Source organism: Centropristis striata, chromosome 18 (assembly GCF_030273125.1).
Source record: "Centropristis striata isolate RG_2023a ecotype Rhode Island chromosome 18, C.striata_1.0, whole genome shotgun sequence".
Taxonomy (NCBI): Eukaryota; Metazoa; Chordata; class Actinopteri; order Perciformes; family Serranidae; genus Centropristis; species Centropristis striata.
The window spans coordinates 23,526,853-23,552,239 of NC_081534.1; the positions used below are offsets into that span (position 1 = coordinate 23,526,853).

The 25,387-nt window shown below is 35.7% G+C and overlaps 1 protein-coding gene across 1 annotated transcript; it reads left to right on the top strand.

Moving 5' to 3' along the window:
* On the top strand, positions 1 to 25,085 carry LOC131991160 (phospholipase B1, membrane-associated-like). The gene is made up of 42 exons (XM_059356481.1): positions 1 to 133; positions 641 to 694; positions 1,057 to 1,117; positions 1,225 to 1,259; positions 2,768 to 2,852; positions 2,955 to 3,006; positions 3,113 to 3,193; positions 4,113 to 4,178; positions 4,272 to 4,333; positions 4,700 to 4,775; positions 4,875 to 4,984; positions 5,380 to 5,452; positions 6,850 to 6,924; positions 7,048 to 7,122; positions 7,225 to 7,285; positions 8,438 to 8,496; positions 8,773 to 8,846; positions 9,380 to 9,423; positions 9,518 to 9,626; positions 10,178 to 10,229; positions 10,344 to 10,424; positions 10,505 to 10,570; positions 11,127 to 11,227; positions 11,306 to 11,387; positions 11,479 to 11,583; positions 12,401 to 12,496; positions 12,672 to 12,743; positions 13,753 to 13,830; positions 14,408 to 14,468; positions 15,500 to 15,558; positions 19,452 to 19,519; positions 19,607 to 19,650; positions 20,774 to 20,870; positions 20,965 to 21,016; positions 21,100 to 21,180; positions 21,273 to 21,338; positions 21,429 to 21,523; positions 21,718 to 21,799; positions 22,467 to 22,571; positions 22,665 to 22,760; positions 22,849 to 22,923; positions 24,321 to 25,085. Exons 1-42 carry the CDS (start codon positions 79 to 81, stop codon positions 24,627 to 24,629), a joined length of 3,330 nt encoding a protein of 1,109 aa, XP_059212464.1. The 5' UTR covers positions 1 to 78; the 3' UTR covers positions 24,630 to 25,085.
* Positions 25,086 to 25,387: the final 302 nt, after the last annotated feature.

The window sequence follows — 25,387 nt, forward strand, 5'->3', positions numbered from 1 at the left end:
CAGAGAGGAGAGAGGAAGGAAGGCTGCAGAAAAAGATCCACGAGGACGAAAATCTGAGAGAATCAGAGAAAATCAGAGATGATGCTTCCACAGCTGGTTGTGATCACAGTCCTGGGGCTCACATGGACCACAGGTTTCTGCTGTTTGCTTCATTTTATGCTCATGTTGTTAATGCTGCAGCTTTTTCAACAATTTGTCAAAAAAGAAGCTGATAATCAGTTTTTAAACTTCTATGTATGTATATCTAAATCACAAACTTGTAAATGATCATTTTGGTGGCTGAAGCATTTGATGGTTTTGAATTGAATCACTTATTTTGAAATGACAACAAAAGTTGTCAAAAAACGCACAACTCCTCAGCTGTTGCAAGTGATCTCAGAGTGATATTTCATCCACTAACATATCATATATTAGTGTGCCTTTATAGAGGAGGGGGTTTGAACACTTTTGAGCTCACGTTTGACTCACGTTTATGGTGCAAAAGTGAGTGGGTCACATTTGAAGACGTAGAAAAAATGTATAGAATTGTAATGTGTGTGATTTGTGCATTTTAAAACTCTGCACAGCTGTTAAGTTGTTAAAAATGATAATTGATCCGCTGTGTTATATGTTATAATGGTATAATTGTTTTTGATTTCAGAAGCTGGATTGCCCTGCACTCAGATGTTCCCCTCTCAGTCGCCCCCTTCAAATGGTGAGTCGGATTATTAAATCAAAGTTTATTATAATCTATAGTATTATAGTACGATATCATAAAGCAAAGGACTGCATATTAAATAAATACAGCAATAAGCAACATTAGCAAAACACAAAAAGCATATAAAAGTAAGATAAACAACATCCAAAGCAGCAACACATACAAAAGTATACAAAAGTGAGATAACACATTCATACTTCATACATTTATTGTGCAGTTTTAAGTCTAACAATTCTCTAAATTTGAGAGCATTTACGTTTATAAATATACTTTTTGCTGGGTCATGTGAAATGAACAATTTGCAACAAAGCAAATGTCCCAGTGCTGAGGAATTTAAATTATTATTATTTTCTATCCAGTTCACAGCATCAGGCCCTCAGATGTGGCTGTGCTTTCCTCCGTTGGACTTCACATGCACAGGTGAGCACAGGTCACCTGTTAGATTCAACTATGAAGACATATTTGCAACATAAGGTGTGAAATCCAACAATACAGAGACATAATCAGACTATTTTCATTTCCTGCAGCACTGAATTGTCCACGGTGATGTCAAGACTCAGAGGTAGGATTCAAATCCCAATTTAAAGAAAGATATGTATATTTGCAAAAAAAATCAGTTTCAGCATAAAATACAGTTTGTACAGTTTTCAATTGACTACATGTCAAAAAGGAGTAGAGAATTATCGCATTTGTCCTGAGGTTGTAAATAATTCACCTAATTCTTTTATAAAGACACTTCACTCTCATTTGTTCCACTGGTCATCAAACAATCTTGATGGGAAAGCTTCAATAACTACTGGTGGCTAATCAATTCCTTATTATTGTCTCACGGTGTGAATACATGGTGTAACTCCTCTGAAGAGGTTGATATGAGCTTCTATTACACTACTGTGCGGTATCTTTATTACTACACTGATATCTGCAACACCGTGATAATTTGAAGCATTGAACCCCAATACACACACACACACACACACACACACACACACACACGTTATCTTTTTATGGAATAAATATTTCTGTACTTAAAATACATAAAGCAGGAAGATCACAGTTGTTGATAAAAGTGTGAATTAACATTTAATATCACTTCTTCTCTGTTATACTGCTATCAGTGTCATCTGAGCCCTTATGTCCCCACCAGAGCCCTTTAACTTTTTTTGACCAGAGCTGGTTGACTCCCGGTCAGTTCGGAGTCGGTGCTCGTGTGAGTCGCAGTTGGTTCAACTAGTGAGCTTTGAACGGATTGCTTTTCCACAGTCTCTAGAGCCACGTCATTGCGTCACTGCTAATGTCTCTTTATGAATGATGTCTCTTTACAAATGCTTCTGCAGCCGCCGTCAGCAACCCCTGCTGGAATTTTTCGGTAGAATGCAGCACTTCCTGGTTTGCCTCACTGCTCAGACCCAGAGGTTGCCGCGATCACCGGCAAACTTTAGCACAGTATCGATCGCCCGCTAACGTAGCACTGTAGCTTGCCCGTATCAATCACATTGCAGTTAAACAAATCAATTAAATGAGAGATACTGGCAAGGAACGTGCTCTGGTCGAAAAAGGATATGAGAGAACATTATCATCATCTTAATTAAATAATTAATAGCAACAAACAGTAACTTTAGACTAGAATATGCCAGGTGACACTCATCCTTCAATATGAACACATTTTACTTTTTACCATTGTAAATCAATGCATTGACTAACTACTAATTGCCAAAAATTCACAGTTCTTACACTCTGAAATGTATATTCAAATTGCCCTGCAAGGACTTCTGGGAACTATCTGAAGTCTACATGGATCACTGGTCTCCACCACTTTTTAGCACAAAGTTGTGCCATTTTTATACTGCACTCTCCGGGCCAATGTCACCATTATTCTTTTCCTAAAATATGATTAATCATAATAGAAAAAACAGTAGTCCCAAAGGTTTAATGTAACATGATTAGAAAAACGTACTTTTTAGCTGAATAGTTTGACTAATTTTGAAAATGCCTTTACATTTGTGCTTGGGCAAACCCAACCAGGAAGCTCTGTGTTTTGGTGTTAAACTGGTGTTCATGTCTCTCCATCAGAGCTGCTGACTCTGTTCAGCCCGGCCCTCATCAGTCCTCTCTCAGATGAAACAAACTTGTACGCCCCTCAGTTTGTTCAGCACAGGTACGGACAGCTTTGACACATTAGAGACATCCAGTACCAACAAACATCTGCTGACTGCTTCTAGTGAATCGTTGTTCTCTCCTCATTTTATATGGTTTGCAGCTCATTGGTGGAGCAGGTGAAAGAATTGTCCCTCCACCTTCAGAACAATCAGGTAGGATTGGGTATCTGAAGGTCCGTCTTAAAAGACTTTTACAAGGAAAATAAATAATAAAAATATGTTTTTTAACCATGTATTTATTTATTTTGTACTCCTACAGGTCATTGATGTGGACAGAGATTGGAAGCTGGTCCTTCTCTTTGTTCAGGTGGATCAACTCTGTGCCTGTGAGCAGCAGCAGGTAAACACATTCATAATGGTTTATAACAGGTTGGAAATTACACTGTCAAAAAAGATAAACAATAGCTACTCAATAAAATTGAGGCAACAGATTGCACGCAATATTATTAATTAAATCTAACTACGTTACAAGTTGAGTTAATAACAACTTAACAGGAAGTGCCTGTAAATTAAAAACGGACTAAATCTGTTGCGTTGGATTCATTCAAAATTCTCTTGATTTAGAATTACATACACATAAAGATTATATTTAATGTGATAAAATAAGTAGATTCTATCTCAAACATTTTTATATTAAAGCTACTTAAAAAACTACCTCAAAATCAAGGACGCATTTATATTTAATACATTTAATCAAATATATTAAGTAAAATGAAATGACTACAGAATAATTCAATAAGCATAACTACATCAAATGTGCTTTTTTTTATGGAAGCAGCCTTCTTCATAACTCAGTCTGACAAACGGATCAACACCATGAAACATGAAAAACACTTTTTAAAATGACTTATGCTGCACCCTACTTTGCTTCTTTGATCCCCCCTTACATATGTATTTCTTTAAACTGTGTTTCATCAAAGTTACAGACAATTGCCAAAAAACAACTTTTTAAAATTGTTTTATTTTATCTTATCACCATCAGACTCCTACTGTGTCCCACACAAACCTTTTCTTTAAAAATGTCTTTGAAAAGTTCCATGCTTTATTCCAGACATTTAGCAAAATAAAATAGTTGATATGTTGTAACAGCTAAAACAATTCTGCAGACGCAGGGAAATAATTGATGAAAAAATGTAATGAAACTTTTAAAAATGCATTGTACATTTTCAACAATTCACACTAAGAGTAAGAAGAAAAAAGTAATTCAACAGCTTAACAGAAAGGTTACAGTTGGTTCAGCCTGCTGTGTTTGTGTGCAGGTTCAGTCCGTTATTAAAGGCGTGGTGGAGGAGGTGGATGAAGCTCTGCAGCTGCTGCACTCTCAGGTATATTTCAGATAAAATATAGCATTCAGCTGTTGTTATTGCTTTGCCAATATTTATACATTTGACATTTTGTTTCACTTCACTGTGTTGCAGCTGAAGCGGACCATCGTCAGTGTTGCTTTGTGGGATGGAGAGCATGACCGTTTCTACAACAAGTGAGTTCACATGTAAAAAGACACTGTTTGTTTTTTTCATTGAATTATATTGAACATATTAAGAATCAGAATCAGAAATGTTTTAGATATATTTATTCTGCCCTGGGGGAAAATTGCTTTTTTTTTTTGCTGTATAAGAATAGAAAAAGTAATACTTCTTTAAAGAAATACAGTTAAAAAGTAAAAAGCACTCTTCACTAAATTTACAACAATATCAATTAAAACGCCAGTCTTAACTAAATAAAGATATGTACAAATAGAATATAAAATGTAGAATCATTTGGAGTAAATAAAAATATGTATATATGTAACAACTGTGTAACAAATTGAAATTGAAATATATATTAATGAGTAAATCTGTTTCAGGATGTGTGGATGCATGGAGACAAACGGTGAAGGAGAAGCCAGACTTCAGAGGGCCATGCTGACTCATGCTCTGCAGGTTGGTCCATCATTAATACCACAATATCTGATTTTCATTCAGTCATTCGGTTGTTTTACCTGCTGTGAAATTTCCTTTTCCTCTATTTTCTCTGACCAGGAGTCTTTGGACGAGCTTGTGGTAAAGAAGCGTTGGTACACAGACAGAGACGACTTCACTGTCGTCGTGCAGGACTCACCGTTCATCACATCTGTAACTGTGAGTGCCTTGTATCACACACAATTAGATACATGGTAAACACGCAACACAGTTTATTTATTCTTAATTTATTTATGTAATACTATACCAAAAGCTATGATAGATTCAGGCTCTGTGAACATGTTTAAACAAAAGCTGAAAATCTATTTATTTAATTTAACTTCTAATTAATGCCATTTAATTCTTCTTTTTCACTATTCCATTTTTAATATTCTCAATGTTCTCTGTTTGACTAGAATCAAAAATATTTTCTTTGCCCCATTTCACAGAAATTTCTGTTAAACACTTCGTTTTTTTAAATCCATAATTGTCAATAAGACACAGCTATTATTGGTGAGAGAGAAGAGATCTTTTATGATTGTGATTTTTAGCGATGTTGTTGATTTTTTTCCTTCCTTTAACAGAGTGAGAAACCTCTAACTGATTCTGCAGCATCTCAACAAACTGATAAACTGATGGTGCAGCTGTGGACAAACCTGGTAAGACAAAATGCTTTCTAATCAACCTCCTGCTCTGTCTTTTTCCCACACTCACTCACTCACTCACAAACACACACACACACACACACACACACACACACACACACACACACACACAGTGTTATTTAAGTAAAAGTAAAAGTACTCAACTTCAACTAAAAGGACTGAATGTTACTTTACTTCAAGTACTCATTCTGCAGCAAATGTCAGTGTTTTACTATTACACACATAGACTATATAAATAATGGACGTAGTCACTGTGACGTCACCCATTGGTTTGTGAACTACCCGTTTGAGGCATCGAGTTCAGCATTACATATGTCGCCATCTTGCATCACCATCTTGTTTCTGATACTGGAAGCAGACCATATTTGGACTGTGGAGGAGCGAGAGGGATCTGATCACTGACTACAGCCTCTCTACACCTCAACCTGACTGAGAGAAGCCGCTGCTAATTCATGTTAGCATTAACTGGAGCATTAACTGGGATGTTAGTTATGGCTAGCTAAAAACAAAAACAAAACTGACGTTACTTACCTCAGAAAAAATAACAGCGACTCCTTGGAGTGTCTGTTAGTCCAACCAAACGCTGAACAAGACATTTTTACTGGACAAACGTTCAAATAAACTGTCATTAAGTGAAAATACAGTGAAAGGGTCAAAGCTATGAGATCAACCCAGTAAACTGCCTTTTTTCATATGTATATAACTTTATTGACAAGTTGCTATGGATACGCATTGTTCTGCTTCTCTCCTGATGACGGCTCGCCTTGTTAGTGACCTGTCAATCAAAGCTAGCCACGCCCCAATCATACGATTCTTTATCTTCTATTTTCTTCGAAATGGGCCCATTATTCACACTATTAACATCAAATTTTCTTGAAGAAGATTTTTTACTAGAGATTGAGACCATAGTGTTATCCTAAAAAAAATTTAGAAGTTTTTTCATTTTGTATTGAAATTAATGGACCCAAATGCTTCCCCCTTTTTTCGGTAGAATGCAGCTTAAGGCACTTCCTGATTTGCCTCACGGCTCAGACCTGGAAGTTGCCGTCTGATTACACATGATATTTTTGGAAGAATATTTTTGATGGCTGCCCACAGCGCTCATTTATAATCATGAAAGTTTGGAGAGTAAGGGTTTTCACTGGACAGGAATTGTATGAAAACTGTAATCTGAAAAGTAACTATAAAGATGTCAGACACATATTGAGGAGTAAAATCCTCAATATTTAACTGTGGGATTCAGTGAAATTAAAAAATAATCAAGTAAAATACAAGAAATTTTCTCAGAGAACTTGAACAAATGTACTTGGTTACATTCCAGCACTGCACACATGTCCACACACATACAGAGTCATTGTTCCCCGTGTCACAATGAGATTTCTGTCCTCCAGCTGCAGCCCACAGCTGTCCATCAACATAACTCAGAAGACAATGCGAACATCATCGAGCTGCCGTGTCCAACTGAGGTGCAACAAACTCACACACATGCAGTTAAAATGCAGCATTTGATTAAAAAAGTTTGCCAAACCAACATTCTACTCTTCTTCTTTCTCCTTCCTCCTCCTCTCCTGTCTGCCTCCTTCCCAAAGGCACTACCCTTCTTGAGGACGGAGGGAAACTCTCCTTCATATCACCACAGCGAAGAGTCTCCTCTCCTCCACCAAGTGAGTATCGTGTGTGTGTGTGTGTTGAGTGCAGATGGAAGTTGTTATTGGCCTCCTGTTTGGTTCTCACTGTGGATTTTTTTTTTGCGTGTGTGTGTTCAGTTTACAGGCACAGAGATGGTTTGCGAGGACCTCAGCCCCTCACCCTCCACACCCTCCTCAGGTACAGGAACATGTTTTACTCTCATATGTTCAGCTTTTAGTTTCTCATTGTGCACTTACTACATTCCTGTTAACATTCAAGTTTCAAGTTTAATATTATTCAGCTGCATTTAGGCAAGGCAAGGCTGTGTTATTTATATTGCACATTTCACACAGAGCAACCCAATGTACTTTTAAAAATAAGCAAAAGGACAGAAAGAAAAGAAAGAGCCAGATTAAAATGGAGCATTAAATAATGATTTGCTTTAAAATTATTGGAAGAAGATTAAAATGTTTTAAAAGGTGCTCATCCATAAGCATGTCATAAGATAAATGTTTTAAACCCTTTAGAAAGTAAGATGGGGCGGCTGTGGCTCAGTTGGTAGAGCGTTCTTACAGTCATCGGAATGTTGGTGGTTCGATCCCCGACCATGGCTGCCTATATGTCTAAGTATCCTTGAGCAAGATACTGAACCCCAAATTGCTCCTGATGTTGCGTTCATCAGTGTGTGAATGAATTCCCAATGGTGGCAGGTGGCACCAGTGTGCCCTGGTAGCCTCGGCCACCAGTATGAATGTGTGTGTGAATGGGTGAATGAGCGTAGTGTGTAGTGTAAATTGCTTTGGATAAAAGCGCTATGTAAGTGCACCCCATTTACCATTTCAGATAAAGTGATAAAATATGATTAAAATAATATTAACAATAGTATAAGTAATAAAAGTAATGAAATAGACATATATTAAAAAGATAAAATATGATTTAGACAACAACTATATATAAATTTGATGAAAAAAGAGGAATAGATCTGATGAATGGATCGATATAGAGATAGTATTAAAAAACATACATGCTTAATCTCTCGACTTCTTAATCTCTTTTTAAAAGATGCCTTTTATATCATCTTTTATTTTATATAACAATGCTTCTGATAATGTCTAATCTATTTGTTAGCTAGAACTTTTATTATTATACATTCACTATTATACTTTCATTTCTTTTACTTTATTTTATTTTTATTATTTTCTTTACTATTTCAAGGTGGTTTATTGCTATATTATTGTAATTGCATATATCTTTCTCTCAAAGTCATGCGGTGTCTAATTTATTATTATGTTCAGAGCCTTTATTGTCCTGACTCGTGACCGGTCTGAAATGTCGTCTTTATTTTTTCAGTCCATGAACTCCGGCCTGCAGATATAAAGGTGGTGGCTGCTGTGGGAGACTCTCTGACAGTGAGTCATTCTGTCTTTCTTTTATTTTTTAAATATATAAAATATAAAACACAGAATACATCCTAGAGTTATAATCGTGTGATTTTTTTTTTATAAACCAAGCAGTAGAATATCTGAGAGCTTGGAAAGAGTCTGAAAAAAGCACATAAAAGAAAAATAATAATAATCTGCTAAATATCTTTAGTAAAAGAAGAGCCTAATATACGGGTGTAATGTAAAACATCTAGAATGTACTATGTACTTACTAACATGCTGCTGTCCTGTTGTGTCTGTCAGGCTGGGAACGGGATCGCCTCCAGCACCTTCAACATCCTGGATGTCCTGACTCAGTACAGGGGTTTATCCTGGAGGTAAGGCAACACTCTCCAACATAACTCTCATAAATGTCACATTTTTTTTCCCCACAATATTTTTATTTAATTTTACACATTTATAGACAGCAGTGGAACATGATCACCAAGTTACATTTCTCATAAAAAAGATACATCACATTTCACATATTCCACATAACACAAGTAGATTGACAAACAAAACCAGACAAAACAAAACAAAAGAGAAAAAACAACAACAACAACAACAAACAAACAAACAAACAAAAAAACAACAACAACTCAGCAACAACTCAGCACCTCACAACCGAGTCAAGGTGAATTCGCATAAATGTCACATTTCATTTGAATCGTTACTGTAAATCTTGTTTTGTATTTTTATGTCTACTGTTTTGAAACGCTGTATTGCTGCTTTTAATGTTTTAATCCCAAAGGGACCTACCTGGTTAAATGTTATATAATAATACTAGACGTAATGCTTGTGTAATTGCAGGGGTTTTATGATTATGCATTGTTTTGGTAATTTTAAGTCATAATTTTGTGTGTTTTTGCAGTATTGGTGGAGATGAGAACCTCACAACTGTCACCACGCTGCCCAGTGAGTCTTCTTCATGACAAGTTTGAACAACTTTATTAAAGCCAGTCTTTGTTGATCTGAGATTTTTTATTATAGTTTTCGTTTGTCCTTACAGACATCCTTAAACATTTCAACCAAAACCTGACGGGCTTCTCTGTTGGAAAAGGAAAGCAGCACACAGATCAGGCTTTCCTCAACCAGGCGGTCGCAGGAGCCAAGAGCAAGTGAGGCTTCTTCTTCTTCTTCTTCAGCATCTTTTCTGTTTTTAATCATATCACCAAGATGTAACTTTTTACTGATATAAGTATATCAGTGAAAAATGTCTCCATGAAATTAATACTTGGATTTGGAAATTGTAATTTCACAGCCTTTTTCATACATTGAATGAAAACTATTTTATTAATAAGCTAAAAGCTGAAAGAAAGAAAAATTCAGATGGATATACGATACATTTATTTAAATAAACATGCTTTAACATGGACTACAATTAATTATCATTTTCATTATTTGTTAATCTGCCAAATATTTTCTTATTAATGTATTAATTGTTTAATCTATAAAATGTAAGAAAAAAGTGAAAAATCGTCTCTAAATGTCTTGTTTTCTAATAAAATTTCAGTTTTATATGACATTTAACAGAGAAAAACAGAAAATCTCCAAATTTGAGAAGCTGAAAACTGCCTTTCCTGCCATTTTTTAATGAAAAATGACTTAAATGATTAATCAATTGTCAATACAGTTTGATTTAATTCTTTGCTTGTGTTTGTGTTTTAAGGGACATACCAAAACAGGTGCGGGCCCTGGTGGCAAGGATGAAAAATGACTCTGTAAGTTGATATTCATTCGTTCTTTATTATTGTTAAATTTTACTATAAGAATACTTGCCTTTTAAGAACACAACATACCAGTTACATTCTCTCACATCCTTCTTTCCCACACAGAGAATCAATTTTGAATCTGACTGGAAGGTGATCACACTTTTTATCGGTGGAAACGACATCTGTGACCACTGCTACAACTCTGTGAGTCTTGTGAGAAACATTTTCTTTAATTTAATGGAGGGGCCAAAAGACACAACCTGATTTTTTCCCTTTTCTTACAGCTACTTTACTCTGAAGAGAATTATATTCGTAATGTTCGTGAGAGCCTGGATTATCTGCACAAAGAGGTAAACAGTCCACGGACATGCAGCTACATCCCCAAATCACAAAAAAATGGGATTTTGTCTAAAAAATAAAAATAAAAACAGAATAGAATCCTTTTAATACTGAAGACATCAAAACTATGAAAGAATATGGAATTATGTTGTTTAATAAAAGTGTTAATTTGTGGAATTTCTTGCCTTTTTTAATGTGTTGCAGACCACCAAGCAAAAGGTGACTACTTTAAGAATCGAAAATATAAAACCTATTCTGGTTTGTTTAACATTTTTTGTTTACTACATAATTCCATAGGTGTTCTATCATAATTTTGATGTCGTAGAAAATAAAATAAAAATAAAGAAAACTGTATATTCAATTAAAACTGTCCAGAGTCAGTATATTTAATGTTCAATGTGATAAACCTTTGTTTTCTAGACATACTCTCTGAATTCTGAATTTGATGCATTCTGTTTTTATTTATTTTTACACAACATTCCCAATTTTTTGGATTCGGGTTTGTACATTCTCAGATTTATGTTCGTCTGATTGGTAGTTTGAGAGCATAATATTTTTTTCTCTCAGGTTCCTCGTGCTCTTGTGAACTTAGTAGAGCCTCTTCAAATCACCCCGCTGAGAGAAATGCACATCGATACTTCACTTAAATGCCCAACTTGGCTGGTAAAGTGAGTATCACTGAGATGTTGAAAATCTAAAATAATCACAAACGGTGCTCTAACACTTTGTTTTCTCTCCTTCATCAGCATTCTGTGTCCTTGTGTTATCTTGCCAAAGCCCAACTCTAAAGCTCTGCAAAAAGTGAAGGACATCAATACAAACTATCAGGTAGGACAGACAAAAACACACATTATGATTCTACTATGAACAATCTAGTGAAACTTTAGTCAATGACCTTCTCTTTCTTTCTGTCTTTAAGCATTTACTGCACGATCTTGTGGAGTCAGGCCAGTACGACGATAAACCAGACTTCACGGTGGTCGTTCAGCCATTTTTCAGAGAAGTCATCGTCCCCAGACTGCCGGTCAGTAACAAACATATTAACACATTAACTGCAATGACTTTATATTTGTTTAGTCCATCAGCCACTTTTTCCAGCATAATAACAGATTTAGCACCGAAATCATGACAGCGACTCTTTGATAGTGTTTTAGCATACAGCATGTTAAATAATTTGGGAAACCTTTCTACATTACAGCCCTGTAAAAAAAGAAAGAAAAATATATAGTATTAATTAAGTAAGACCATGTAATTACTAAAGTAATAACCAGTTAATCACATTGGTATTAACAATGTTTATATATATCTAGGTAAAATTAAACTGTAACTGATTAATAATAATAAAAAAAACAAAATGGGTAATAATGGCGATGAGGTATTATAATTATATGTTGGTAATAAAAAATGGTTTTATCAGTGTGATATTTTGTAATATTTAAAATAGTAATATGGTGACATTAATAGGGGTAATAACCTGATAATAATCAGGTTCTATAGTTTGATGTATGTTTGTTTGTTTGTTTGTCTGTTTGTTTGTTTACAATATTATAGGCTACTATCAGCATTATAGGTTAAAAATCATGTGAAAATTCTTGAAAGTCAAAATTGGTAATGACCACATTATATTGTTGTAAATCATCCTCCCTTCCAAGAATTTCCTTTTGTTTCAATGCACACATTATATGTTTAATGCTCTGATTTATTACTTGGAAACACTAGTGGTAGTACCTGTGTAATAATCCTGATTCAAGTCTAACAAGTAAAGTCAGATATAGGCCTACAGTATAACTACTCTGATTAAGCGTCAGTGCATAAATACATTTATTGTATCTTTTCCACAGGATGGCCGGCCTGATCGCTCCTTCTTCAGCGCTGACTGCTTCCATCTCAGTCAGAAAGCCCAGACGCTGATGGCTCGCTCCCTCTGGAACAACATGGTACGTTTCCAACAGACAAGAAAAAGTCTCATTTGCGACTGAGATTTTTCTTAAAAGCTTCAACTATATCCAACTTGGGCCTTATCAATACAGAAGTGCCTGAAAACCACACAAATATGGAGGCCTCACATAGCATTTTATGTTAAACATACACTTTCTACTCCTGTTTTCTCAGCTGGAACCTTTGGGGAATAAGACTACCGTACAGGATTTTACTGCAGGCACTGACATGAAATGTCCAACCAAGGTGGGAAAATTCAAACACAAGAAGTCCCCTTTCTAGAATTCTAAATTACAAGTATTTTATGTTAGGTCACAATGATGTAATGTCAAGTAACCATTCTTAATGTCAAGTCACAGATCTAGAATGTTAGAAAGTTAGAGCATAATTATATAAGTATAATGGGAGACAACAACTCTAGAATTTTAATTTAATATTATAGAATGTTAAGTCACAATTCTAGAATGTTGAGTTACAGTTCTAGAATGTTTAGTTGCAGTTCAAGAAAGTTGAGTTACAGTTCTAGAATGTTAAATCACAGTTCTAAAATGTTAAATCACAGTTCTAGAATGTCAAGTTACAGTTCTAGAATATTGAGTTACAGTTCTAGGATGTTAAATCACAGTTCTAGAATGTTAAGTTACAATTCTTGAATGTTGAGTTACAGTTCAAGAATGTTGAGTTACAATTCTAGAATGTTAAATTACAGTTCTAGAATGTTAAATCACAGTTCTATAATGTTAGGTTACAGTTCTAGAAAATCAGGTTACAGTTCTACAATGTTATGTCCCAGTTCTAGAATGTTAATTTACAATTCTAGAATGTTAAGTAACAACTCTAGAATGTTAAGTTACCATTCTTAGAATGTTAGGTTACAGTTCTAGAATGTTACGTTGCAGTTGTAGTCTGTTACTGTTATGTAATGTGAACTTAATCAGTGGAATTGACATTAACAGAGAATTGCTTTGACCCTGCAGGATGCTATCCACCAACCTTTGGTCTTTAATGTTTGTGAATATAGATCCTGTGGTAGCTCAGTCCTGTGAAGAGAATGCTATGAATTAATTTCCATATTTTGTAATAAAGACACTGTCTCCACATATACAGATGTTTGAAAGCTCCACACAACCTTTGTTTTCAAAAATGTCTGCATGCATGTAGACAGGGTCTAAACCTTTATAATATTTTTGGATGTACATTAGTTTTCTATATTCTGAGACCATCATGCAAAATAAGTTCTGTCCTTTGTCTGCAGACGTCACCATTCATCCGGACTTATAACAACAGCGATTACAACTACACCGCTCCTCCTCCACCACCTGGACCTATCACAGTAAGCGTTTCATCATGTACAAGAAGTAACTTCAAAAGTCAAGTTATATGCTGCCCTGGCATTATAAATGAAATGTATAATGTTTAACTAAAAACCAATTAGGCTACATTTTCACAGAAACTCATATAGTATTGAAACAATTTGTTGATTGCTCAAAAAACATAAATCATCAACTAATTTGTTAACTGATTAATCATTTTCAAGTTATTAACTGAGGAGAGCTGCCAAATGTTCTCTAGTACCAACTTCTTAAATGTGCCTTTTTTTTTTTTTAAACAAAATAAGCAGTATTTAAATGTCGCCTCAGAGTCTGGGGACTATTCTTGGCCATTTTTCTCTATTTTGTGAAATTTTATTGACTCAATGATTAATAATCATTAAGAAAAGTATAATTAGTTGCAGAATTAAACTCAAAATTTACCATCAGAGAGATGTCACAGCACTCAAGACAAAATAAACTAAAAATGAAATGAATTACTTTGTATGTACATCTGTCATATACATATATATATATATATATATATATATATAGGCATCTTTTACATTGACAATAACTTTGATGTATCCATCCCCACAGAACTGGGGAAGTGATTTCTCCTGTGTGGACCTTGCTCCTTCTGACACTGTGCCAACTTCAGGTGAGACATCTCTGCATTATCAGCAGACAGTCGATACAATATTGATTGTCCTCTTTTATCTATAGTTAAAAAGCTGAAGCATACCACCAATGACAGTGAGAATAAAAGGGCTGATATCAAGATCACCAGTTGTCACCTGGTGTCTTATCAAGATAGTTTAACAGATGCTTTCATCATGTAAAAACTAGAATGGCACGAAAGAGCTCAGCCAAGGATAGTGGTGTATTCACATACTCCTCAGATGGTCCCATTTGCAGAGTGGGGAAGTCATTCTTCTGTTTTGGTGCGTTCATGAGCTTTAAGTTGTAAAGTGAAAACAACACGGAAGCAAAGAAGATGTGTTCAGATTGTTTAAACAACACGTTGGTAGTTAAATGTGTACTCGAATTTGCGCCAACTTTCCAGCACTACATGAATGCAGCACAAGTGCTCTGTCTCAACCGAGTGGCCAGAATAAATGTTGTCATTGTACGTTTCTGCAAAACTCAAATACGGTGAATCTCAATTTTTAACCGCAAGTATGTTGAATATGAACATTTCTTCACAGTCACAACCCATTCTCATTATGACACAAGATGACTGCTGCTTTAAATATTTTGGACACACGTGACAACTGCTGTTTTCAACACAGCAGGACACAAAAACACTTTTTCTAGACAAAACTTCCAACAATGTGATGTGAACACTGGTCTCCCGGTTTTAAGTTCAATGTAATATTTATGGTTTTTGCAATGGTAGTGAAAGTTGAAAGTAATTTGTGTAATAATTCCTTAGCTTGTGCTACACCCTTTGACCAAATTTCCCAAAGATCAGGCCAGTAGTTTTTTCCATAATCCTACTGACAAACAGACAAAAAATGGGCTGAAAATATAAACTTGGTGGAGGTAAATATGCACACAGTGGCTTTAATTTGAGGGGTAAATGGAAAAATTAGGATCCGGTTTAATGCCAAATTTTACATTACATAAGTATGATGTTTGTGACTTATTTGATGTCAGTAGGCTTAATCTATTTTATGTCTTTATCTGTAGTTCACAAACTGAGACCAGCAGACATCAAGGTGGTGGCAGCACTGGGAGACTCCTCCACGGTTAGTGTTTATAAGTACAAGGAAGGAGACATCATGTATAAATGTTAGATATTCTTTGTCTTTAACATAATATGGTGTCTGTGTGTGTTGATGGACAACATTCAGCACAAACTGTGAACCTGTTGGTATCAGCTATTTAGTGTCATTGAACTATGAACTCTCTAATCAATGTGTTATCAGTCAGATAGCTTGCACCGCAAAGGATGATGCCTTTTATGTTGTGGTGCTACGTCTTTGATGTAAGACTAATCTTTGTCAGTGTCTCGCATTTGTCTGCAGCATATTTAGGGCCCGAGCAGGCAACGACCTGCGAGGTCCCTATTGTATTTCGAATGATTATATACATTTAAAATGATTACCCATTTTTATAAATTAAACCACTTAAAAGTTTATTAGTAATAGTAGTTAAAATAAGCGGAATGGAGTCCTTTCACAGTGTGGTATTAGTACTTTTACTGAAGTAAAGGATCTGAATACTTCTTCCACCCAGAGCCAGCCCAAGCCTCCATGGGGCCCTAAGCAGAATTCGATTTTGGGGCCCTCTATTTCTGCCAATAATATTGATTGTTTATCATTCACAGACCTACTATAACCTCATTGCGGCTCTGGCAGTGTTGTTTATATTATCCTTTTTCCAGCCTGATATGTCTTTACACATTTATGGGGGTGGCCCAGTTAATAACATATACCAATGCAATAATAATACAAATAATACCAATGAATGAATGATGTCCAGCGTGTCACATATGGTTTTTATTCTCAAAATGTAGCACATTCAACTAGAAGAGCGAGCTAGGGTTGATTTGCACAACGTTCCAAATGGTAAAACATTATATAAAAAAACTATATTATCTATATTTTAGTAAAAGTGTCATATGGTTTATTATTTTTGGCTTTAAAAAACTGCAACAGCTTTGTGTGAAAATAAATTGTAGTGCAAGAACAACAATAAAGTGCAACAAAAAATAAAATCACTTAGAAACATCTATATATCTATATATATCATATAACACCTTTACTTCATAAATAAGTCAACCACTTCCGCTTGACTTTTGCCCCATTGACTAACTGTCTATAGGTATAGTGGCATGCCTTTTGGGGAATGAAATAGTTCTCGTTAATAGGCAGAGGCCCTCTGATCACCTGCTCAGTCCTGTTTAAATCAGAGAGGAAAGAAGGCCACTCAGCTGGGTCAACTGATGAGAGCTCTGATGATGATCTATGGCAGTGGTTCCCAAACTTTTTTAGCCGAGCACCCTCTTCTATGTCCCAACCGGGTTGACGCACCCCCAATCCCCTATACCTTCCAAAAAACAAAATGCAATAAGATTTTTTATAGCCATATTAAAGGTGGAGGATGATGACAGGCTCAGGATCAGAGGCAGAAAGTTGAGAAAAAGTTATAATATTTTGAGCAGCGTTGAACAAAAATTGCAGCAAGTTTAAATGAGCGTGGAGCTAACAATACCCCGTCATCATAACACAGGTTGGAAAAATGATACAAGAACAAGAAGATAACTTCTTCTACGCTCCATTATAAGATCAAAAACAACCAAAAATAGATGCAAAAATGACCAAAGATGACACAAAATTATCAAAATAGACACAAATTGACCAAAAATACATGTAAAAATTACCAAACAACCAAAAAATAGATGCAAAAATGAACAAAAAATGACACAAAATTGAATAGCCTGTATTTATTAATTAATTAATAACACGTCTTTATTGTGTGGGGGGAAAAAAATGTAATTGTGTCATTATCAGACCGCCATTACATTTTTCATCTCGCGCACCCCCTAGCAGCAGCTCACGCACCCCCAGGGGTCCACGCACCACACTTTGGGAATCCCTGATCTATGGTACCAAGGGGATGTTGTGGTGCTAAGGAAGTGACCAAAGAAAGACAATGACAAACAATATGGACATTAATTACAGTTTTGGACATAATTATTAATCTCAGAAAGTTCTGCAGTACAATGAGCAGTTATAAAGGGTGGACTGGCACTGGGCTGATTCTCCAAAGTTACCCTAACCCTAACAACTCCTGGGGAAGTTTCACATATCTTATGAGTTGATGTGATAAAGAATATGTTTATTTTACTCATAAAAATAACCATGCTCTACAGCAAACAATTTGTGCAAACAACAGATCTCAAACTATAACTAGTAGCCCGATGCAAAAACATATTTCTAGCACCGCACTTGCGAGCAAACGTTTTAATTAATGGTTGCTATCAAATATTAGCAAAAACTTTATTTTGAAGCCAAAATATATAGGACCAACCCCGAGAATCAAGCTCAGTAGTAATCAAGTCAAATACAAACATGTTGGCATGACTAGTATGTATTTAACCGGCCAGTTAAAAGGCACATTTCTCTCGTTTTTAACAAGCTAATTTGCTATTAACGGCTACACAAATCTCTTTGATAGACAATCCATTACAGAGCCATGAAAACATACCTTTATCTTGGCGTTTTTTCTCCTCCTCCTCTTTCTTCTTCTTTCTTTTCTCTGCCACTGAAGGATATGTCCTTTTTGCGACAATATTTTGCCTCCAACTACCTGCGCTTTGAATGAGCAGTGCGCACTGCACGGCAGGAGGCCCACGTTACCGGAGCAGCGGAGCTTTGACATTATAAAGAGGCAGCAAAAATCCCTAGTCCTACAGCAGCAGCACTCTGTTGACATAAAATTGTGTTTTTGTACAATAATATATATTTGATCAAATATAAATCATCACTCATACATGCAAAAAATAAAAATAAAAAATGTATTTTTTAATTCCTCTTGGGGGCCCTTTTTTTTTTATTTTTTTTTTCCTTTTTTTTCCCTTTTTTTCCTTTTTTAACTTTTTTTTTCTTAACTTTTCTTGACTTTTTTTTTCTTTAAACTTTTTTTGACTTTTTTTTAAACTTTTTTTTTTAAATTAATTAATTAATTTTTTAATTTTATTATTTTGTAATTTAATTTTTGTAATTTATTTTTCTGCACAATGCGCATGCGCGGCCTCTCTGCGCTTCTGCGCATGCGCGGCTCTGTTGAGCTTCTGCGCAGGCGTGGCCTCTCTGCGCAGAAGCGCATGCGCGGAAATTAAAAATAAATAAAAAGTCAAAAACATTTTTTTTTTAAAAAGTCAAAAAAAGTTACAAAAAAAGTTAAAAAAAAAAAAAAAAGTTAAAAAAGGCAAAAAAAAAAATGTCAAAAAAAGTTTTTAAAAAAAAGTAAAGAAGTAAAAAGGACAGTGATGGAAGAAGTATTCAGATCCTTTACTTCAGTAAAAGTACTAATACCACACTGTGAAACGACTCCACTTATAAAAATGGGTAATCATTTTAAATGTATCATGTTTTTTATTTTAAATCTTGATCTGAAAAGTAATTAAAGCTGTCAGCTAAATGTAGAGGAGTAAAAAGTACAATATTTGCCTCAAAATGTAGTGGAGTAGAAGTATAAAGTTATATAAAATGTACATAAAGGTACCTCAAAATTGTACTTTAAATCCAGTACTTGAGTAAATGTACATTGTTACTTTCCACCATTGCTACCTGCCTCTTCTAACTTATACATATCAGTTAAGAATCCTCCTTCAGACACTGTATGAGGATTAAAGGGATAGTTTATGCCCTCCTGAGTATAACCCTTTAAGGTTTTATTGATCGGCCCCTAGGTGGCACTGTGGTGGCAGTCTAATTTCATATTTGGTACCGTGGCCACACTATAACACTTAAGGCAATGAAATTCATAGGGGTGGTATAGACTGGCCCCTGTAACGCACACACCCCAACGGCAGCATGCCCTGACAGGCGTGTACTGCGAGGGCCCGTTCAGTACTGCTTGCAGTCCTAGTTATTATTTTATTTTCCAATATTATTTTTCTGTGTCCTTACAGACAGGGACTGCTGCTAAAGCAAATAACGTGTTTGAACTGGACAAAGCGTACAGAGGAGTATCATGGAGGTATGGCACGCCTGTGGTGATAATAAAGTTTACATTAACCATAATATTTTATGAACCTGGCTCATGTTTGATGGCTTTTTCTTGCAGCATTGGCGGGGAGAAGACTCTGGAGAATGTCACAACACTGCCAAGTGAGTTTATGTCACTTGTTTGGTGGAAAGATTCTGTTTCTGAGGCACTGCATCTCACGAGAATAACACTTACCTGACATAAAGCGTCATAAACTGCTGCGAAAGTTAATGACACATGTGGTGGGCAGAATTCAGAAATGTACAAACACAAACCATAGTTTTAATTGAAAATCTTTTAGATAAAGACAGCAAACTCTTCCCAACACTTGTCGTCCCAACTCACATTTTTAATGTTTTCTCGCAGCATCAAGACTTCTCCTTCTTTCCATAATATTGTTGGACATTTATAGTAGCATGGTGAGGTTGTCATTGGCAAAACAAGCACTTTTACAGTGCAAAGTTGCCCTGTGTGATCACATTGTAGCTTGTTTTGTGGATGCTGGCTGCAGCACTCTCTCAGTGCTGGAGCGATTTAAGAAACTGTTGTGCCATAACCACCTCTGCCGTCATTTTGCCTTAGAACATTCATACTAATTCCACAATGGCATAATATTGGTGTCCCATCCGAGGTGGGAGGAGACAGAAGTGGTGTATAACAGAACAGCAGCAGTATACCTTCATTAAGTGACAGTGGCAAGTAAATTAAAACAATAATGGTGGAAGAACTGCCCATTGGAGATTCTACAATCTCAAGAAAAGTTGTTCTGCATTTTGCTGAATATGATTCGATTACTGTTGGACTCAAGTGAGAGATGTGTTTCTGATGATATGGTCCATGGCCTTTCTTATTTTCCGAGTGTTGGTCGCACAAATAACCTACATCACAAATTTTCCATCTTGCCACATTGATCCAGCCTTGTATAGTCTTGCTAATTTAACACCTCTGTTACTACCTCCGAAGGCAGTACAGAGATCTCATCTACACCACAGACATGTTCAGATTGAAGGTGAAACATCACAGAGCGGTAGATATTGCGGTTTGAAATGGCAGTCTAAAAAGGGGAAGAAAAAGATGGGAAGATAGGGTCCAAGTTGAAAAACAGCAAAGTTCCCCTAAAAGAAGGGTTTGGTGAATTCAACTGGGAAGAGCCAATACCATGATGATACAGAAACGTTTTTATATGAGGCCCAATGTTCACCTTTTTGCCCAGCTGCTGACTCTCGATCCTTATTCCTCTTTCAGACATCTTGAAGAAGTTCAACTCTGCTTTGATAGGATTCTCCATGGAAGGCTTTGGAAGGAAGGCCTTCAACATGGCTGTACCTGGAGCAAAGACCGCGTATGTGCATATTCTTTTACTCTGCAGGGTAAAACTTTTGAACAACCCACTGGCATGCCTCTAACGCCTATTTACTGTATTCATTCTGTTACAGAGACCTCTGGGAACAAGTCGAGGCTCTCATCAAAGCCATGAGAGAACATAAAGTAAGACTTCCCTACATAAAATGTATTAAAAAGCTTTAATAGTGTCTACCTCCATGCTCATGCTGTAAACATATGTCACACAGAAGGTGGATTTTGAAAATGACTGGAAGCTTGTGACAATATTTATTGGAGGAAATGATCTTTGCCATTACTGCATTGACCAAGTAAGTGTTCATGTACTGTACATAGATAATCACTTCTGTATTTTATGAAACTGCAGTCAAAAAACAAAAACATATTTTAATTATCTCCACAGAATAATCTGTCACCAAAGAACTACAGCCACAATCTTAAACTCAGTTTGGACATGCTTTACAAAGAGGTGAGATATTAAACACTATTTATTGTAATTTGTAGTCCTCCTGAGTCTAAGTGTGTCATGTTTTCTTCTCTCTATCTTCTGTATTTTCAGGTACCGAGGTTATTGGTTAATCTTGTGGCGATCCTGCAGATTGATCCGTTGAAATCGGTCAAAAGAAACACGCTTGGCTGTTCCCTCTTGCAGAGGTTTGTTTAGCTTGTTTTTCTCTCTGTTTCATCATCATACAGCAGAAAGACAGAATTAGCAACTAGATGGTGAACATAGAATAGCATTTAGCAGCTAAAGAGCAAGAACTTATTTCAGCTGAATGTACAATTGTCTATCTATTTTCACACATCAGTCAAGGCATTGAAAATATTAATGTCACTTTTTTTTACAGGACCAACTGCCCCTGTGTTATCAACCCATCTGAAAACTCCCCAGAGTTTGAGGATATAAAACAAATCAATCGCGAGTATCAGGTAAAAGTAAAAAGCTCTTACTCTTTTAACCATTTAAATGTTTCCCCTCCGCGAATAAAAAAATATGTTTTCTCCGGTCGTGTTTCCATCAATTAATTTCGATGTGAATTTTGAAGATTCACATGAGAAAGCTTGATCGAAACACCAAAATTCGACAAAACTTTGAAAAATGCACATAAAAGTTTTGACGCTCGCTTGAGTTGTTTTTTTGTGTTTTTAATAAGGTTAATGCAAATAAGTTCTGACGTAGTGAACATTTAACTCACATGACTGATCAGCTGTTTCCTCTGACATGAAAGAACAATTAAAGTTGCCCAATTGAATCCAATTCCTGAAGACTTCTCTCCTTTTTCTCTCGTGGGTGGCCAAAGTTGTCTGATAAGCAACCTCTTTTTTGTTACAATTTTCTGTCTGGCAAGTTCTTCTTCTTCTACTGTTTACTGACGGATTAGACGACAGCAATAAATTACACTGCCACACCTTCTGATGAAATTAAATTTAATGCAGTTCTGTTTATTCGCTCTAAACCAGTTGATGGTTGATGAAACGTCACTTTTTTGCATTTTTTTTGAGGCAACATTTCAGAATTTCTCTTCAAATTTTGTTTCGACTTTAATAGAAACATGGCTTTTGTCATTCCTACAATATTCTTATTCTCTTGTCCCAGGCTGAGATCCAGCACCTTATTTCTGGAAACCGCTATGAGGGAAAAGAAGACTTTGCTGTTGTGCTTCAACCCTTTTTACAGAATTCCTTCATCCCTCATATTGGAGTGAGTTACAGATTCACACAGATGCATCCAAACCAGCAACCACACAAAAAAAGTATTGAAACGTGTGTTAACAATCTTCTCTTTTCTCACCAGGAGGGTGAGGTTGACACAACTTTCTTTTCTCTGGACTGTTTCCACATCAGTGAGCGAGCTCATGCAGAGATGGCCATTGGCCTGTGGAATAATATGGTGAGCATGAAGCAGCAATGGACCAAGCTGCAGCAAAATGACCCATGTGTCCAAATGTGTCCAAGAATTTCTCTCTCTGTCTTCACAGTTGGAGCCAGTGGGCAGAAAGCAGACTTACAACAACTTCACATATGACCGCTCCAAGATTCACTGTCCCTCTGAGGTAAGAGTGGAAAAATATGGGATGGCCTAAAATGACCCCCTCAAAAAAAGTCATACTATAATATGTTGATTTTTGTCAAAAATTGTTACATTTTAAAATGCCAAAAAATTCTACAAATGGGTCAATTATAATCTTTTGATAAATACCAGAGCATATTTTTGCCAGAAATTACCCTATCTAAACCCTATCATGGGAAGTCCAAAAATGTACCTTCAAATTAAAAAAGCTATACTATAACATGTCGATTTTTGTCAAAAATGGTCAAATTTTAAAATGCCTAAAAATGCTAGAAATGGCCAATTATACTCTGCTGATGAATGTAGTAGTATAGTTTGTCCAAAATAGCGAACAACACCATATTATGGGATGTCCAAAAAATTATCCCTTCAAAAAAAAGTCAAACGATAACATGTTGATTTTTGTCAAAAATTGTCAAATTTTATGATGCCTAAAGGTGCTAGAAATTGGTCAATTATAGTCTGTTGATACATATTGCAGCATAATATGGCCAGAAAGGACAGAAAAAACAACATATTATGGGATGTCCAAAAATTACCCCCTCAAAAATAAGTCATACTTTAGCACAGGGGTGTCAAACTCTGGCCCACGGGCCAAATTTGGCCCGCAGTGTAATTTTATTTGCCCCGCGAGGCAATACCAAATTATTATATTATTACTGTAAATGAATGACATTGATGTGTTTTTTATTTGAAATTTGATTTTGCATGTCTGCACTATTTAGTTATATATTGTATGTTTATAAGCGTTGCTGGTTCCATATCTAATGTTAAAGCAAAACATGTTTGGTATATATTAAAAGGTTTATTTGTTCAATGTTGGCCTGCGATTTTATTCAAGTTTTAAATTTTGGCCCATTGTGTGTTTGAGTTTGACACCCCTGCTTTAGCATGTACATTTTTGTCAAAAATGGTCAAATTTTAAAATGCCTAAAATGCTTAAAATGGGTAAATTATATTTATAATCTATTGTCTGTAGATACATATTAAAGCATAATGGCCATAAATGACAGAAAAACACCATGTCCAAAAATAACCCCCTCAAAAAAGAAGTATATTTAAAAAAAAAAAACTTTGACATACTATGATATGGTGGGTTTTTATTTTTGTGCATACAATACTATTACCATGCTGAATGTGCTTTTCAACAGCGTTTTTTCAACAGACTACACTATGGCGTCTTTTTTTTTTTTTTTTTAGATATTTGGACATACTGTGTTTTATAATTAAAATAAGTAATTCATAAAAAACGTTTTATAATGCCAAAAATAATTGCCTTAATGTAAGTAATGAACTGGGTAAGTTTCATTGAGATATATCTGTTACAGGTTTTACCCTCTTCACCTTAAAGTTATTTATTTTGTCTTTTCTTTCCTATAGGCCGATCCCTTCATCTTCACAAAGATCAACAGCCTACCAAGCCCCCCAGTGACCACAACGACTGTCGCCCCAGTGACCACCACGACTGCCGCTCCTGTCCACACTGATACCACAACCACCCGCCCCAGTATCGTAACAACTAGCCCTGTGCCCAAGTGTCCCTCCTCTGTCCCTGTGTGGGTCCCAGTGGTTGTGGGTTGTGTCAGTTTACTGGCTGGAATTGTTGCTGCCTGGTTTATTTTCTCCAGCTGTCAGCGTCGGAAAAACAAAATGGAGAAACCAATGCAAATGAAAGGAACTGGTTTTTAGTGCAGGTCTTGTTGTAAAACTTTATTTATTATCAACAGTGTTTTTTTTAACCTTAAAGCTGCATCAAGAGTAAAACCAGCTTTCTCTTGTTTTAACAAAAACAAGTTTAGTTGTCTAAAGTTATTATTGACAAAATCATCTGCAAAACTGCATACAGCTGCAAACTGGGATGAAGATCATCAGATGGGGTGTCAGTACTGGCCGCCTGTTCATGTTATAGAGACTACAGTGATTATCATGTGATGGTGTTTTTGAATTTTTGTACTGCACTGAAATTGTGAAATATTCCATATGTAATTGACTTACCTTGTTGAATCCAGCAGTTTTGTACATTTCTCTTTTTTATTTATTGGTAGAATAAAATTCCTACAACATTTAAGACATGATTGACTGACTTTTACACAATATTATTGTACCCACTGATGTTTCCTGATCTCTCAAGTTACGCATCAAAATAAACTCAATATTATCTATGTGTTTGTGTGTTTTTTTTAGCCATGCTAGATTTTGACCTTTTGTGACAAAAATTGACATATGACTTTCTTTTACCCAGTTTATGGAAATCGCATAATATGGTGTGTTTTTCCCCCGCTATTTTTGGACAAACTATACTGCAATATGCATCAACAGACTCTATTTCACCCATTTTAGGCCATTTCAGGCATTTTAAAATTTGACCATTTTTGACAAAAATCAACATGCTATAGTATGACTTTTTATTCAGGGGGTCATTTTTGGACATCACAAAATATGGTGTT